At 35.5% G+C, this 18,035-nt stretch overlaps 1 protein-coding gene across 5 annotated transcripts in view; it reads left to right on the top strand.

The window, feature by feature from the left end:
• The window catches only part of npas1 (neuronal PAS domain protein 1), an 80,993-nt gene that overhangs the window by 56,525 nt on the left and 6,433 nt on the right, over positions 1–18,035 (top strand). For all 5 annotated transcript variants that reach the window (XM_089121413.1, XM_089121415.1, XM_089121414.1 and 2 more), the window contains 6 exons: positions 180–247; positions 3,100–3,189; positions 12,246–12,420; positions 14,869–14,981; positions 15,712–15,908; positions 17,321–17,427. In XM_089121413.1, the coding sequence (XP_088977539.1) occupies positions 180–247; positions 3,100–3,189; positions 12,246–12,420; positions 14,869–14,981; positions 15,712–15,908; positions 17,321–17,427 (750 nt within the window). The remainder of the gene's footprint in view (positions 1–179; positions 248–3,099; positions 3,190–12,245; positions 12,421–14,868; positions 14,982–15,711; positions 15,909–17,320; positions 17,428–18,035) is intronic.

The raw sequence follows: 18,035 nt of genomic DNA, 5'->3' as shown, positions 1-18,035 counted from the left end.
ACTATTAATTAAAAAGTTAAGACTAAATTAAGTGATTTATTGATGTTTGTTATTATTAATATAGATAATATTATTAAGTAGTTCATTGTACATTTATCCTGTTTTAGAAATGGCAGACGATTGACATTAAACAGCTTCTAAAACATTGTGGTTTTATTTTATTTTATTCTTTCACACAGTACGAAGAACAAGTCATTCGTTGGTCACTGACTTATTTGAACAGCACATGGGAGCTCATCTACTACAGGTAAATATGACTCATTTAAATAAAATAAATATGTAAATATAAGTTTCATTTATATGTGTTTACAGGTATCAATGTTAGTCATGTGATGTGCATCTTTTTACAGTATGTTACAATTAAATTATTATTTGCTGCTTAATATTTTTGTGGAAACTGTTTACAACACTATAGAAGGAATGCATTGACGTCACTTTCGTCACTGACTGAGTGGCAAAAGACTGAAGCTGCGAAAATGCGAATAAAACGAACAATTTTATCAATTTAAACGAAATGTTGGACTCAATATAGTGTTCCTTTCAACTTACTAAAGATCCAGTGATCCATGGATGTTGACATGCAGCCAGGAATCGTGTTGCCTGACATTTATGTTTGCCTGATTTCGATATCGGTGAAATTAAAAGAATATCTAAACATAAAGCAAATTTGCCTGTGAACGCTTTATATAAATACAATAGGTAGGTCTAAATCCGGGTGATCATTAAAAAACATCCAATAATGCAGAATATGCAATGATAAATATGTAATTGATGAGTTGTTAATATATATAACAATACAAAATATATGGGTATGGTTTTCCACCTAAATTCAGCATATATTGACACAAAATAATAACTGCAAATCCACCTTTCGCCGACTGGAGTCCAGTTGTTTCTGTGAATTGCAGCGGTCTGTAAAAATATACCTCCGATTTTTTGTCAAATCAAGTTGTACAGTCAATCGCAAAGCTCTTTCCCACTTTATATATGTTGTGTTTGTTTTTTGCGGCATTTACGCTGAAAACAAATACAGCCGCTCAGTCTTTTTGCCACTCACTGTGAGTAACTGCAGGCACTCCAGCCGACGGTGACGTCACGCGCATACCCTCTATTCAATTCATTTAATTTCATGATCATCATATTAGACTGATTTCTGAAAGATCATGTGACACTTAAGACTGGAGTAATGATGCTGAAAATTCAGCTTTACCATCACAGGAATAAACTACTTTTTAAAAGCATATTAAAAAAAAAGAAAACAGTTAATTAAAAATAGTAATGATATTACAGGTTTTACAGTATCTAATGCTGCATTTCGTAATGCAACTCCATCCGTGCATGCATAAATGTCTTGTAGTGTCAGAACTGGTTTGAGGTCGCTTTTGTAAATATGTCTTGTTGTTTAAAATTATGAGCAAGTAATGGAATTTGGCTGTCTGACTTTAAAAAAAAAGAGTAATTTGTCAGAGACATTTTTTTATTATTATTAGAAGGGTTACCTTCAGACAAAAGTAAAATGTTCAAAGAGGGGCAGCGCTGATAGAAATCAAATTAAAACTTCTAAAAAAAACCTTATGATTCTTTCTCTCGTCCTCTGTCAGTAATAACTAGATAATTGCGCTTTATTTCCGCCATTCCCGTCATTCAGGTCCACTCTCATTTGCATAGTGAACTCGTCACTCGCATAAATTACCTCTGCAACAACATCCGTCGTTCTCAACTAAAGTGCCCACTCTTCTTCACTCGTGCCTGTGTGTTATTACAATTAATATTATTCTTTAAATTAGTCCTTTAATTGGGAGACTGTATGCTTTTTATCTGTCAAGCGCTGTTCTGGTGTACCAGTTTATTTTGAAGTCAGGGGAAGCTGTTGTGGTTTCTGTCTAAATCAATTTGATTCTTGCCTCATGTTGTTTTCGCTTTGAAGTCGATGCTTATGTCTACAGCCGTAGACTTGATTCCATAAACATCTTGAGATTTGTTCAACAGTATTGATTTTGTTGGTTCAGGGTTTAGTTTTAGTTTCAGTTTGAAGTGTTAAACCACTGAAGTGTCTCATATTTCTGCTACGCTGTATAAAACAACCAATTTTACAAGCAATTTTACATCCTTAAGGTGACATTTCTAAGTGAAAGATGATAATTAATGATGGGGAAAACTTTATTCTTTAAAAATTTATTCTTTAGGCATTGGATCATGAAAAGTGGTGTCTACATGTCAAGTCAAGTCACATTTATTTATATAGCGCTTTTCACAATACAGATTGTATCAAAGCAGCTTCACACTGATAACATGAAAGTAGCACAACACAGATCAACAACATTGCTAAACACTAAATAACCCCAAATAACCCCAACTGAGCAAGCTCAAAGCAAGCCAAAAGCAAGGCGACAGTGAAAAATAATACAGTAATTTGAAAATAAGTGGGTCTGATGACATCATCTGATGAAGAAAGTCATTTCAGTCATTTGATTTCATATTATTGACATTAAACATCAGATATTCTGACTGGCTGTGATTTGTGTAGAGTTGTGTAAAACTTACTTTTAGGTTGGGAAAACTTTATTCTTTAAAATGTTATTCTTTAAGCATTGCATCATGAAAAATGGTGTCTATATGTGAAAAATAATACAATAAATTGAAAATAAGTGGGTCTGATGACACCAGCTTATATAGAAAGTCATTTCAGTCGTTTGATATTATTGACATTAAACATCAGATATTCTGACTGGCTGTGATTGTGTAGTGTTGTGCAAAACATACTTTTAGGTAGGACAGTCAATCCTTGTGAAAAAGTAGTTTGCTTAATTGTATTGTAGTGTACTTCAAATCTTGAAAGCATTTTTTTAAAAATCTATAAATGCAAATAGTACAATATTAATGAAATAAGTTCACTTAAGTGTACTTAGAGTACATTTTCACGACTTGATTGCACAAAAGTGCACTGTGTAATAATGTCAAATTAAGTTTTATAGTACATTTTAAATGTTAGAATACATTTTTATCAGGCTTTAAAGAAGCACACTTATTTTGATGTGTTGAGTAACATACTAAAGTACATGTAAAGTTTCAGCTACAGATGTGTTTATCTCTTTGCAGTCTCTGGATGGATTTGTGTTTGTGGTCAGTCAAGAAGGCAGATTTCTGTATATCTCAGAGACTGTGTCCATCTACCTTGGCCTTTCACAGGTGAGACGGAAATGCTTACACATTGTAGCGTACTTAATGCTTGGGCTGTTAATTTATTGTGTTAATTTAGTGTAACTAATTATTTTGGTAACACTTCAATGTCATTTATGTCTATGTGGGTTTTTAAAAAAAATGCTTTTAAAGGAGAACTCCGGCAAACAATGAACCTTTGGTCTAATAAAACATCGGTACCTAGTCAATCGTTCTCTGACATTTGTTTTCATGATAATCGAATGTAAAGAGTTTTATCTCTAAAAACTGTTTAGCGTATAATGCTAGTAATGGGGGCATTGACTAAGGAAAAAGAAATCGCTAGTTTATACCACTAACATAAGTCGATCCCCGAACGCTGTTCATACAATTCAGAAGTTCGCTGAACTTCATACAGTTCAGATCACTCAACACGACGTTCGTGGTTTGACATATCGAGGCTATTTTTTAAGATGGCTCCTGTCTGTATACACGAAGTGAACTGTCTTCATAAAGTATCTTCTTATTAAACGGTCTGTACACTTACAATGTTCTCAATGCTTCGTTTTGTATGTATGGAGCCTCATTATGTTACTGCGTTAGTGTGGGGCTATTTTGAGCCTTGTTAGTGGTATAAACTAGCGATTTCTTTTTACTTAGTCAATGCCCCCATTACTGGCATTATACGGTAAACAGTTTTTAGAGATAAAACTCTTTACATTCGATTATCATGAAAACAAATCTCAGAGAACGATTGACTATGCACCGATGTTTTATTAGACCAAAGGTTCATTGTTCGCCGGAGTTCTCCTTTAAGATAAATCATGTGCAAATTCATAAATCAACACCATTGCTAAGTATTTTCTCCTTAAAACTGCAGTGAACCAAATACAGTCTCAAAAACATTGTTTTCTACCATCATGAACAGAAGGGACGGGAAAAATTGGGAACATTTAGCAATGTAGCTGGTGAATTATGTATATGATGTATGTTATGAATGTACTACATTGTTTAAAGCATTTTAAGGATGCTGATTTTTAGAAGACAGCTGATTGATTCTGAAATGGCGAATGGGAACATGGTTTGTGTAACATGAGCAACACACTATTAGCTGTTTCATAATGTAGTCAAGCCAAAGGCTAATCATATCAATTTTCGTTATGTGTCCGACGTATAGCAATACATAAAAGTCATTAACATTCTGATACATCGACTTAAAGACAAGTCTGTATAATTCACTCTTCCATTTCTTCTTCTGAATCAGCTTCTAGTTCAAACATATACGGCTGAATCGAACCAATATTTCCACTCGGCACTTTGTGTCGGTACAACAGACCGAGTGGATCAGGTAGTCTGAGCCGCTTTGAGTGGAGGCGGGGACTAATATGCATATTAATTGATCCATGTACTATATGAAGCAAGGGTACAAGAGTTACATTCAAGCTATTTTAAGCCATGTCATTGTGATTATCGAAGATTAGTTTTAAGGGATGCAATTATTGACTTTAAAAATGAATATACTTAAAACATTTTTATTTGTTGTTGTTATGAAGCGCTTGTTTTGTGAAAGATCAATATGCATCTAACTAATATTGAATATGCAGTTATCGTTACAACTATTGTGTAACTAATTCGATTGAAATCGGAAATCGGTTGACAGCCCTAGTTTATGTTATTAAACCCCAGCGATATACTTTCACCTGTGTTCATCTATGGTTGTGTTTTTTGCGTATTGTGAATTTCCCTGTGTCCCCGTGCTCATTTCTCCCGCTCTCTTCCTCTCTCTCGCCTCTCCAGGTGCTTTCTCTCTGTTGATTGCCTGTGGCCTCTTGTACAGGGAATGTTAAGTCCTGCCATTTCACCCAGATGCATAAATAATAACAGTAATTACTCGCACAGCAATCAAAGCGTCGCTCCAGCGAGCCGGGGTCTGTCTCGGGAACAAATCGATAGACATCTTAAAAGCCCCATTGATTGTGTGGCAAAAAAGAATACACACACACACACAAACACACTCTCGGATGGGTCTGAGGGGGGATGGGAAGATAGATAGTGAGTTTAGGAGGGAAAATAGATGTGAATGAGTTTGGTTGGTTGAGGAAAACAAGTGGAATTGTGAGTGGTCAACCCTTTTACGGGCGTCTTGCTGTTTCATTATTGACAAATTCTGATTCGTGAATACCAGGAGGTAAAGTTTTCAATGCTCACTGCTTACAAGGAACTACCTTCTAAAGGTGCATCACATTAGCATATTTCTAGTGATATTTCACTAGAAAATCTGGAAAAAAAGGTCCATTGTCTAATGTCAATGGACTTCATAATCCTGGAATGTTTTCATCAAAAACCTTAATTTCTTTTCGACTGAAGAAAGAAAGACATTATCTTGGAGGACATGGGGGTGAGTAAATTATCAGCAAAAGTTCTTTTTAAAGTGAACTATGTACTCCTTTAAGCCTTATTTCTTGCAATTGTATTGAGGCTTAATTTGGATATATTTAATTAAATTGATTTTTGAGAGCAGCAGTGGTAATGTTGGCAAAGGGATTTTTGTTTGTTCTTTATCTGATCATGCATCTGCCTAAAGTTTTTGGATGTGCGTATATTATTATTTAGAATTCATTTGTGAAAGTTGTCTTGATCAGTATCATAAATTTTGTTGATCACAGAGCTTATTTGTTTGCGACAATCCAAAAGCAATAGAAAAATCCGGTCCCACTTTATATTAAGTGGCTTTAAGTACTATGTACTTCCATTGAAATTAATAATTTGATACAATGGACTCATTGTATTCATACATGTTTTTAAATACCAGCATGTATCTACAGCTATAATTACTTTATGTAATTACATTTGTAATTACACAGTTGACCCTCCCCTCACACCTTAACCTACCCTTAAACCGACCCATACCACCACACCTGTCCCTAACCTTACCCGTATCACACCTCAATAGCACCAAAAGTGTTTTACAATTCAACAAGAACACAATAAAACATGAAGAGTTCAGATGCAAAAGCCTCTAAATGCCATTTGAAATTTTCTTCTTTAATGATGATTAATAATTACCTATTAATTGTTATTTAAGTGAAATTACTGAACTTAAATATACAAGTTTGATAAAAATCATCATTAAAGATGAAAATTTCAAATGGCATTTAGAGGCTTTTGCATCTGAACTCTTCACATTTTACTTATTGTTCAATGTAAGTACATAGTACTTAAAGCCACTTAATATAAAGTGGGACCAAAAATCCTATTGGGGTTTCTGTCGAGGTAAACCAATGTGATGCTAACTTCCAGGTTGGTCTACAAAAATATCCCATCACTGCAGCACTCTATTGTTGTCTGGTCGAGTTTACACGGCCACGGTCCTTCACTCCGGCATCTGTCTGGGTCTCTAAAGGTCAACACAGGAGGAAATACATTAACTGTAAGCGCAAAACCCCACTTGTTACCTTGTGTCAGAGGTCATGACACGCCATCATAGATAGAGCGATCCATTCTGGTTAATCCTTGTGACCTCTTGAAAAGACAGTAGGGTTCCTTAGGCGGATTACCAGGGTCAGGAACCTTGAAAGCGGGATGATACGCCTGCCTCCAGACTGCTTGCCCTACAGAAGCCAAAGCTTCAGGCCTAGATGGAGGTCTAGGAGCTTAGCCTCTCGTCTCCTCTCCACGGCCAGAGCCACAGCATCTGGGAAATATTGAGGGGCGTATGGGGTGGGAAATTGATCCTGGGCTGATTAGTATGCAGACCCATCACCTTGCCTCCTCCCCATCTCTTCCTCCTCCTCGTCCTCTTCTCTTGCTCCTCTCCCATCAGTCAGGAGCAGACTGAGAGAGTGTTGTGGACAACTGCCCGGACGCCTCATACATATTAAATCCCAGCTATTATTTATATCATGTCTTTTCTCTTGCTCTCTCCCGCTCCCTCTCTCTCTTCTTAACCCTCTTCTTAACACTTACCAACAACCTTTTCTCACTTCTTCTGTTTCTCATTCCTCTTTCAACATCCCTCTGGTTCTTTGAAGAGTTCTGATTTTCCAAAAAATTGTTATTTTGGGTTCTTGTTATGGTTGTTAGGATGTTAATATTATACAGGTAATTATGACATGATCAAATATAAGGATCTATATAAAATAAACACATACACATATTAACTCTTTCCCCGCCAGCATTTTCACAAGTTTCATGGGCCCCAGAATATTTTGTTGTATGAATGTCAAAACATGCAATATATCAAAAGAAAGAACAGAGCCTCTTCTTATTAACAAAAAAATTACATTTGATTCTAGCTTATTGGATTCTTTTTTTATCAACACTTGAATGTGATTAAGTCTCATAAAAAAGCAACATTTTGAGCAAAAAGCTGAGAAAATCATGTTTTTTCATAGACTAAGGCTGAATCCCAATTCACCCCTTGGCCCTACCCCTTGTTTTTGAGTGTACCCCTTGGCCCTTAAAACGGTGTTACAAGGGCCAAGGGGTTGAAATATTCTATACATATACATGAACCCGATACGTCATCAGTCGTCGGCGATGGCTCTGCCGTTACAGAGTTTGTAAAGGATTTCTCCATGACAACAACTGACAATCAGCGCAGCTGCTGTTAACTTTGAATAAACATGATGATTATAACATCCCTTCCTCGAAATGTATGTCTTTTCTTATCGGGAAGGTAATTTATTATACCATTTCTTAATTTAAAGGACTATAGTGTTATTATAAGAGTAAATAAAGTGCGTGGTGGAATCATCTGGCGCTAAATTTAAATGTTTAATCCATCTCGCCGGTGATTTCCAATGCATTCTGTGAACTTTTCTCTTAGCCCTCCGTTTGGAGTGTGCCTCTGAAAAATCTCTGTTTCGATGGCTATGTGGCCCTACCCCTTCGCCCTACCCCTCGATCTCAAGAAGAATCGGGACACCCTACCCCTAGACGTGAACGCGCAAAACGGAGGGGTAGGGCCAAGGGGTGAATTGGGATTGAGCCTAAGTCTTGATTGAATTTAGGATGATAATCAAAACAGATGTAGAGTAGATCGAACACCCTTAAAGCTTGAACAGTCCTATATCTCGTCCTGGGTCGACATTTCATTCAGCAACATTGTTTTGCAGTTTTGATTTATAGGCTGTTAAATGTTGATGATTGCATTATTTTACATATGCTATCGCTTGTTTCTGCTTCTTCACGTGTTTTGATCTGGAGTTGGGCTTTTTTGCCGCTGGTTGATTTGATTTGATTTGTTGCGCAGACCTGGCAAACCTGGTGATTGTACAGTAAATGGTAAATGGACTGCATTTATATAGCGCTTTCATAGACCTAATGGCCACCAAAGTGCTTTACATATCACATTCACCCATTCACACACACATTCATACACCGACGGCGATGTCAGCCATGCAAGGCGCCATCCAGCGCGTCAGGAGCAGCTGGGGTTAGGTGTCTTGCTCAAGGACACCTCGACACTTGGTCAGGTGGAAGTTGGAACCAGGGATTGAACCACCAACCTTAGACAATCTACATCAGGGGTGCCCAACCCTGTCCAGCACAGTTTATCCCTAATCAAACACACCTGAAGCAACCAATTAAGGTCTTCAGGATCACTTTAAAAGTAAAGGCAGGTGTGTTTGATTAGGGTTGGAGATGAACTGTGCTGGACAGTCGATCGGCAGGAGCAGGGTTGGGCACGCCTGATCTACATGAACCACTGAGCCACTGCCGCCCATCACAATAAGTACATCGACATTACAATAAGTGCGTCCTACTTGCCATATATCATTAAAAAATGTCATCTGGACAAGCAAGTAATACATCTACCGCAATTGTTCTGGCCAAATGAAAATGTTTTAAAATAAAGGACTTTATTGACGTTTAAATCTACTACTACTACTCAGTCAGATCAGATCACACATTGCAAGTTATGTTATGTTCAGCTAAAAAAAATCTTTATGTATTATTTATATATTAGTTTATAGTCATATATATATATATATATATATAGTCATATATATATATATATATATATATATATATATATATTATAGTCATATATATATATATATATATATCTGTGTTGTATCATGAGCACGACTGCCAAGATAAACACAGTTACACTTAAAAGTCACATGCAGTCCATTTCTCTGCATCTTGTTGATTTTGAATGCAAGAACGTGTCCTGTGAGCGGCCCGACACGCTACTATAGGCCGCCACACAGGCAACAGCACAGAATTATCAAGTAGCCGTTCACACAGGACGTGTTTTTGTTTTAAAAAACGTCAAGATGGAGAGCAACAATGCAGGTGTCTTGAGATTTACTTTTAAAGCGTCACTGTTTTGACATGACATAACCTCTTAAAGATGCAATGAAATGGATACTATGGGCCATTTCAAATGAATTAAAATTAAAAGATACATTTTGAAATAAAAAAAATATATTTTTATGTATAAAAAGAAATATATAAATGAATATTGCAGGTTAAATTCAAGAGAATTTCGGTTCTAATTTTCAATTATGACAGTGTTGACAGTGAAAGCGTTTTTAAAAAAACTGGTTCCTTGAAACTAATTGTCCTGATCAGATGAATTGCAGTACATAAGTCTTGCCAATGCTATTCTAGTCCCCCTATAATCTACAGTGCATGCTTTTTCCACAATTACATTCATTCTTACAGACCCAGTGTCCTCCAGTGGATCGTTTTAACTGAGATTTCCCAAAAGCTCCCTCATGCACCTTTGGTGTCTACTTGCTTCCAAAAATATGAGATCCCATCAGCGCCACTCCAACAAGCTAAAGAACCCTCTCCAAGGCATTGTGGACCAGATTAACTTCTCCAAGCCAGACCACCTGTCTGCTGGATTTACCTCCACCTTTACCTCTCAATTAGCCGACACAGGCTTAAAACCCCAGACTCTTCTCAATTCATCCCTCAACTGATCCCCAATTACACAGCCCCGCTTTTCATCCACCGTCTCCTTTCTGCGCTTCCCTCTGTTTGCATGCAACCTGCCTTGCACACACACATTAGTGTCCTTGACGGCCAGCGGAAAATCCTTTAAAATCCCTCCGTAAATGGATCTAATCCCATAATAAATGGCTGTGTCCCACAGACAAGGGTGTGAGGGAGAAACCGGCCTTTTATCAGGATACTGTAGAATGAAATCTGACCCACACAGATGACTTTTTTTTTTTTATATAGATTCAGGAGTCGCAGAAATGCAAATTACACCATTTTTAACCCTTACTAAAAAACTCGTATCTTGTACTCCTCTTCTGAATCCAATCTTGTATGCCTTTTTCTTTTGTGCAACACTGAATGATCTGTTTTGCAGAATGTCCAGGCTGCTCTACAGTATTTTTGTTTGAAAGACACAAGTCTGCGCTAAAAGTAACAGAAAGTAACAGAAGTCCATATAATCCTTTCTGTATTCGTCTACTCTAAAGCCTTAAATATAAAATGTTTTTTATAAAATGTTTTTTTTTAAATATTTTAAAGAAATTTAAATTGTTTTTTTTCTATCACTGCTGTCAAATCTTCTTCATGCTTGCAATAATAATTAAAAAATCACATTATGTAGTAAAAAATCACATGGCCTCAGCAAACTTCACATTCACAGCGTTTTTTTAACTTTTTTAAATGTAATTTATTCCACCTGCTACTTTTTACAAATTGTATAAGAAACTCAAAACAGGTGAGCTTCATAAAACCTAAGACACCAACCATGTATAGATTTAACAATGTTATAGAAATTAAGTGATCTAGTGATTCAAACCCATTTTCCTCTTTCTGTGGAACACAAAAAGCATATGTCCGAGCTGCTCTTTACCATGCTAACGCAAGTTGAAAGAGGGCCAATATGGTTCAAAAAGTCCAATGGAAAAAAGAGGCATTGAAATAAGGTAAAGCAAATACAAATCAAGATATTTCTTAATTTTTCTTTGAAAAGCATCCTACTTTCTTGGAAAACCTGGATACATTTACGTAGCCTAATTTTAAAAGTGTGATTTCTAGACCTGGATGAAGTCATGTACAATATATGTGTGTGTGAACTGTGTATAATTATTTTGTATATATAAATACACACACACACACATGTATATATTTAAGAAATATTTGCTTATGTATACTATATATATATATATATATATATATATATATATATATAATTTGTACTATACATAAATATTTTATATATAAATAACACATTTTTCTTAAATATATACATGTATGTGTGTATTTAAATATACAAAATAATTATACACAGTTCACACACATATATTATGTAAACACAAACTTTTATTTTGGATGTGATTAATTGCGATAAATTCATTTTTCTAATTAATATTTTTTTTTCGTCAAAGTCAAACTCTAAGCATTTTAGAAATTGACAAAGTATATTTAAATATCCTCATCCTTAGATCATATTATCCATTAAATCATGAACAAACTGGAAGAGCTGTGCAAATGCGTTGTTTAAAATGAGTGGGAAGCTTAATATTTTATTTTCAACAAAAAAAAAAGAGCTTAAAATGAAAAATTATTCTGTAAATTAAATTGACTGAAACTAGGAATGTTGGGCCCCTGAATATTGTAGTTAACAATGGGGGACCTTGGAGTCATAAACATCTTGACCATCTTGGTCCCCTTTCCATTTTTGTTCACATGATAAAGAGCAGCTTGGACCACTATTCCTTTAAGAATGATTTGTAGGTTTTTCTTTTGTTCATTTTTATAACACTAAGTCTATACATGGTTGTGATTTAAGTTTTATGAAGCTCTCCTGTTTTGAGTTAGATGCAGCAGGTAGAATATTCATTCGAGGTTATGGTACACTATAATTAATGTTTTATGTGTAGCGTTGCTTTTATCTCTCTCTGATGTTTGCTTCCCCAGTGTAATGGTTTAGGAATATGTGTGTGCTTTATACAGTACTTGCGCATTACATATGTAGGAATAGCTATAGACGATCTTTTTTTCAAGGTCTCATTGGTTGTTAGCCAATATGTTGTGATCTATGTCATGTTTCTTAAATGAATGTATTGATCTGTATGCATGTGTATGTATGTGTGTATCTGCCTACTCAGGTGGAGTTGACTGGCAGTAGCGTGTTCGATTACATCCACCCTGCGGATCATGTCGAGATGGCAGAGCGTCTTGGCATTAGGCCACACCTCCGAGCCGAGGCAGGCTGTCAGACGTCCCATGAGAGTGCTTCAAGCTCCGCCTCCGCTTCCTCACTGGCTGGCACTCCAGAACCAGGTAACGCTCCTTTAGATGTCTAGCTTTATTTATCTTACATTTTTCCTCAATATTTTGGCATTTATGGAGACTCTAAAAGTATACCGTAACTTTCAGAACCCAAATCATACATTGAAAACTGCGCGGCAGTAACTTTTTGTCATCAATAAGATATATACACTACCGGTCAAAAGTTTTAGATCAGTAAGATTTTTTTTTATGTTTTTAAATGAAGTCTCTTCTGCTCACTGAAGCTGCTTTATTTGATGAAAAAAATTACAAACTATTGTGAAATATTATGACAATTTAAAATGACTGTTTTCTATATTTAATATATTTTAAAATGTAATTTGAAAGCTGAATTTTCAACATCATTACTGTTGCTGATTACACATCAGTTTTCAGTGTCACATGGTCCTTCAGAAATCATTCTAATATGCTGATTTTATGCTCAAAAACATAAATTATTATTTTCAATGTTGAAAACAGTCGTGTACCATTTTCTCCCCAAAATTCTATGATGAATAAAGATCAAAAGAACAGCATTTATTTAAAATATAATCTTTTCTAACATTATACATGTCTTTACTGTAACTTTTGATCAATTTAACTCATCCTTGATGAATAAAAGTATTTTCTAATTTCTTTCCCACAAAAATAAAAAATAAATTCATGCTGACCCCACACTTTTTAATGGTAGTTATTAATGTTACAAAAGCTTTCCGTTTCAGATCAATTCTGTTCTTTTGAACTTTCTATTCACCAAAGAATCCTGCAATAAAAATGTTAAAAAAAAATGTTTTCAACATGGATAATAATCATAAATGTTTCTTGAGCATCATATTATGATACTTTCTGTAGGATCATGTGACACTGAAGACTGGAGTAATGATGCTGTAAATTCAGCTTTGATCACAGGAATAAATTACACTTCACTATACCAATATTAATATATAAATAATATATCAAAATTCACAAAACCACTGTTTTAAATTGTAATTATATTTCACAATATTGCTGTTTTTTTTTTTTTTTTTTTTTTTATCAAATAATTGCAGCCTTGGTGAGCAGAAGAGGCTTCTTTTAAAAACATAAAAAATCTTACAGATCTAAAACTTTTGATCATTAGTGTACATTTTAACACATGATCACCCACATACACTTTTCAGTGTTGGCACACCAAAACCCATCAGATCTTGTGCTGATCCTGGGTAAAACACCAGCTGTTTTACAGCAGAGTGCTGTTTCTCATTGTCAAGAGGGTATTTGCATAGAAGGCTTAAAGTGTAGCAGCTAAAAAACACTTGTTTAATTCTAAGGGTCAGAGAGGGTGGAAAAATATCACTGCTTTGCGTGCTAACAACCTTGACAAATATTAAATATAAGTGGACCACGGGAAAAAATAAAATTATAAGTCTTTCCTGCTTATTTCTCAACATTGATTGTTCTGAGCTTCACCAACCCAAACTCATGAAAAAACATAACCGATTATGTTTTGACAAATTCATATAAATTTGTACAAATGGAGTTATTTAACACTATAATATATATTTTTTTAAATAAAAGAAGGTCCACTCCTAACCTTAAAAGGGTTCGTTCACCCAAAAATGATGTCAATAATTTCTCACCCTCATGTCGTTCCAAACCTGTAAGGCTTTCGTTCATCTTCAGAACACAAACTGAGAGATTTCTGTCACTCCATTAACAGCCATGATGCAACTACCACTTTGACGCTTCAAAAAGTTCATAAAGAGAGATTAAACTAATCCATATGAATTCAGCGGTTTATTTACTTTCTGAAGAGAATCAATCGCTTTATATGATGAACAGATTTAATTCAGGTTTAGGCTATTTATATTATTCACATATAAATATTCACCATCTCGGCTCACACACTAGTTGTGCTAAACAGAAGCATGTTTGCTTGAAATGCGAGAACCAATGAAGCTCATTCTTGTGTTGTCAGCAAGAACCAATGAGGTTTGTTCTCGCGCGTCAAGAATGTTCGTTTGAGCTTCTCTTTATGTTTGCTGATCAATGTTTATATGTGAAAAAGACTAAATTAAACCTGTTCATCTTATAAAGTGATCGAGTCTCTTCAGAAAATTTGGACTAAACCGCTCAATTCATATGGATTAGTTTTACGATCTTTGAGCTTTTTGAAGCGTCAAAATATTAGTTGGGTAGCTGTCAATGTAGGGATAGAAAGCTATCAGATTTTATTTGGGTTCTGAGGATGAAAGAAGAAAGTCTTACAGGTTTGGAATGACATGAGGGTGAGTATGATTACAGTTTTCATTTTTTGGTGAATTAACACTTTTGCCAAAATCGCCAAAACATAGACTCGTTAGGATTTGACATGAGAGTGTTCTGGCTTTTCAACTGCTAATTTTTGTTGTCATATCAGATCTGTGGACTGTGAAATATTGTTTAAAGGTTCATCTTTGTGTTGTGTGTTTTCCCGTGTAGCTCCATCCAGCCCCTGTTCTCCAGTTAGAGAGTTTTCAGAACGTGGCTTCTTCATCCGGATGAAATCCACCCTCACCAAGCGTGGCCTCCATGTTAAATCCTCAGGCTATAAAGTGAGTCTTCGTAAACTGGAAGCTCCAGTAGTAATAAAAATATGTATCTTGAACTCTGTTATGATAACTAACTATGTATAAAACTTAATTAAACAATTTAATAATCAACAAAAACGGAATTGGATGCATGGATGATTCAGCTGATTCGCCCACTTTTGGTCAGAACCGGGAATTCAAACGCAGCATGACTCTAGCCGTTGAGTGTGCATCGGTTGTACACTCGTTATTGTGTTGGATTAAATGAGTGTGCTCGATAACATCCACTATGGTTTCGGACACCACTACAAATGGCTGTCGCATCAAATGGTGCCCTATTTAAGTTTATAGGGGGTAATTTTGGACATAGCCTATGACTTTTGTACCATATTTTCCATAAATAAAGTCGCATGGGTCAAAATTGCATTGTTAAAAGAAAAAAAGTACGGATAAGTCACGATGGTGTTTGTAACATTTTAAAATCAAATTAAAGTCCCTTAACTTTCGCATATATTTTTTTATTCTTGTTCTGTGTACTGGTAAATATAAAATATTAAGTATAAAATACAAATTATAGTGGCATTCATTATAAACAACATATATTATAAACACCAAGCCTAAACAAATTTAAAGTGAAACTGAATGTGAGGATAGAAACAACACTGTTTGACTAGAAAATTAGTATTTAATCATTTTTATGATTGTTTGAATGATTTCATAAACTGAACTGCTCATTTGATTCCGGTGAATTCAGGTGATTCATGTGACAGGTCGGATTCGGTGTCGGCCAGCCCTGGTGCCAGGCTCCGCCCGCCCCTTGCATCGGCCAATGGGATTGGTTGCCCTGGCGCACACGCTTCCGCCCTCCACGCTGAATGAGGTGCGCATGGAAAGTAACATGTTTGTCTTCCGCGTCAACATGGACCTGCAGATCAGCTACTGCGAGAACAGGTAACCTCCCAGCATGCCTTTCAGTCTCAATTACATTTTTTGCCCATAATTATTGTAAATAATAATATGTACCATATTTTATTGCATTAACACTGTGTCCCAAGCCTGTGGAATGTAACTGCGCTCCATGGCCGAAAGTATGTTTGAAAATGAACATTTATGTGCACTCCAAATTCAACTTTTTCAGTGTCTGTGAAGCAAGCTGACATTTAATACAGTAAACGATAGCACTTTATTTTACAGTCCTGTTCCGCATGTACATACTATGTACTTATTATAGTAATTGCCATGTAGTTACCTTACGTATATTACCCAGGACTTTGGAGTAGAGCCAGACAGATATATCGGCAGGCCGATATTATCGGCCGATGTTAGGCATTTTCCAAACTATCGGTATTGGCAGTTATAATGGACGATAAATGAATATTTAAAAAATAAAAAAAAAAAGGGCTAAACGCGTTTGAACCATGTCATGAGTGTTGGAGTTGTATAGTTTGTCCACAAGAGGGCACTCTACACCGTCCCTGTTAGCAACACTCGTTGAGTTGGTCACGAGACATACATTGCTTTAATAACAATTAAAAGAACATTCGCATCAGTTCTCTTAACTCAAATAAGTATGACAAAATTTGTGACTATCATGTCCAGTTTTGCTGCTGTTAAATAAGCCGAGAGTGAAGCGGAATTAGCTAGTAATAGTTGCGTTACGTTGTTACAGTGTAGTTGACTGACTGTCCTTTTAACTTACAATGTGACTGAAGTATTTCTTTAAAAGCGCATGACAGTTATAGCAATGAGACGACTCATCTCTTCTTGGCCTGTTATATTGAAAATGTATGTTTTACAATTTGCAGTATGACGTTATCCATTGCTAAATTATGGCTCATCATAGACTAGCTAACCACAAAGCTAGCTAATGCCACTATTATCAGTCTGTTCTGTTGTGACAATAAAAGAAACAAGTTTATTTTTAAAATGCATTATCATATTATTTTAGTTAAAACTCATAAATAACTACAAATAACTAATGTTAGGGAAATCTGTTAATGTTTTGTGGCGTGTTTCTGAAATAATAATAATTATAAAAAAAATATCGTCCGATATATCGGATTTTAAAACCAACAAATATTTGTATCGGTATCGGCCTTCAAAATCCTTTATCGGTCGGGCTCTACTTTGGAGTAAGTACACGTGCTGTAAAATAAGGTGAAACAAAGTAAACATTTAATAAATCCGCCATAATAAATGGAAGTAATTCACATTCACATCGACCGCAACTGTTGGCGTCTGTCCGAGCTTGTTCTCGCCGTTGAATGTCGGGTCGTGGATCGTCTGAGAAGTGACGTACGGTATTGAGGTATGGTCGCTGTCTTTCGGTGCAGTGTGAATGAGTCCTTGTGTGGGTTTTGTAGGATTTCAGAGTATATGGACCTGAGCCCAGCTGAGGTGGTTGGCCAAACCTGCTACAACTTTATCCATGCGGAAGACCTGGACACCATCAGACTGAGCCATGAAGACTGTAAGCCTACACAGCTCATCATTTTCTTTTATAATTATTTTTTGTAAGTATGCATTTCATGTCATGAACTTGATCACGCCTTTGGGTTTTATCTCGTCACAATGACCAACAAACTGTTATCATTTACCTGTAATGCACTGTAGGACCATAAGGAAATACGAAGATCTTTTGTGAGAAAATTGAGGCGTATTGCATTCACTTGAAGAAAAAAAATCTACTGTTTTTCTGAATTAACGAGTTAATTTTTCATGGGAGTTTTTTTTTTTGCTGTTTTTCTGAATTAATGAGTTAATTTTTCGTGAGAAAAAAAGTTTTTGCTCTGTTTTTTCTGAATTAACTCATTAATTCAGAAAAACAGAGCAAAAAAAAAAAATTCCATGAAAAATTAACTCGTTAATTCAGAAAAACAGAGCAAAAAAAAAATTTCCATGAAAAATTAACTCGTTAATTCAGAAAAACAGAGCAAAAAAAAAAATCCATGAAAAATTAACTCATTAATTCAGAAAAACAGAGCAAAATATTTTTTTCTCATGAAAAATTAACTCATTAATTCAGAAAAACAGAGCAAAAAAAAAAAAATTCCATGAAAAGTTAACTCGTTAATTCAG

Source organism: Pimephales promelas, chromosome 16 (genome assembly GCF_988280905.1).
Source record: "Pimephales promelas chromosome 16, fPimPro1.hap1.1, whole genome shotgun sequence".
Lineage (NCBI taxonomy): Eukaryota > Metazoa > Chordata > Actinopteri > Cypriniformes > Leuciscidae > Pimephales > Pimephales promelas.
This window is presented reverse-complemented; position numbering and strand designations above follow the sequence as displayed.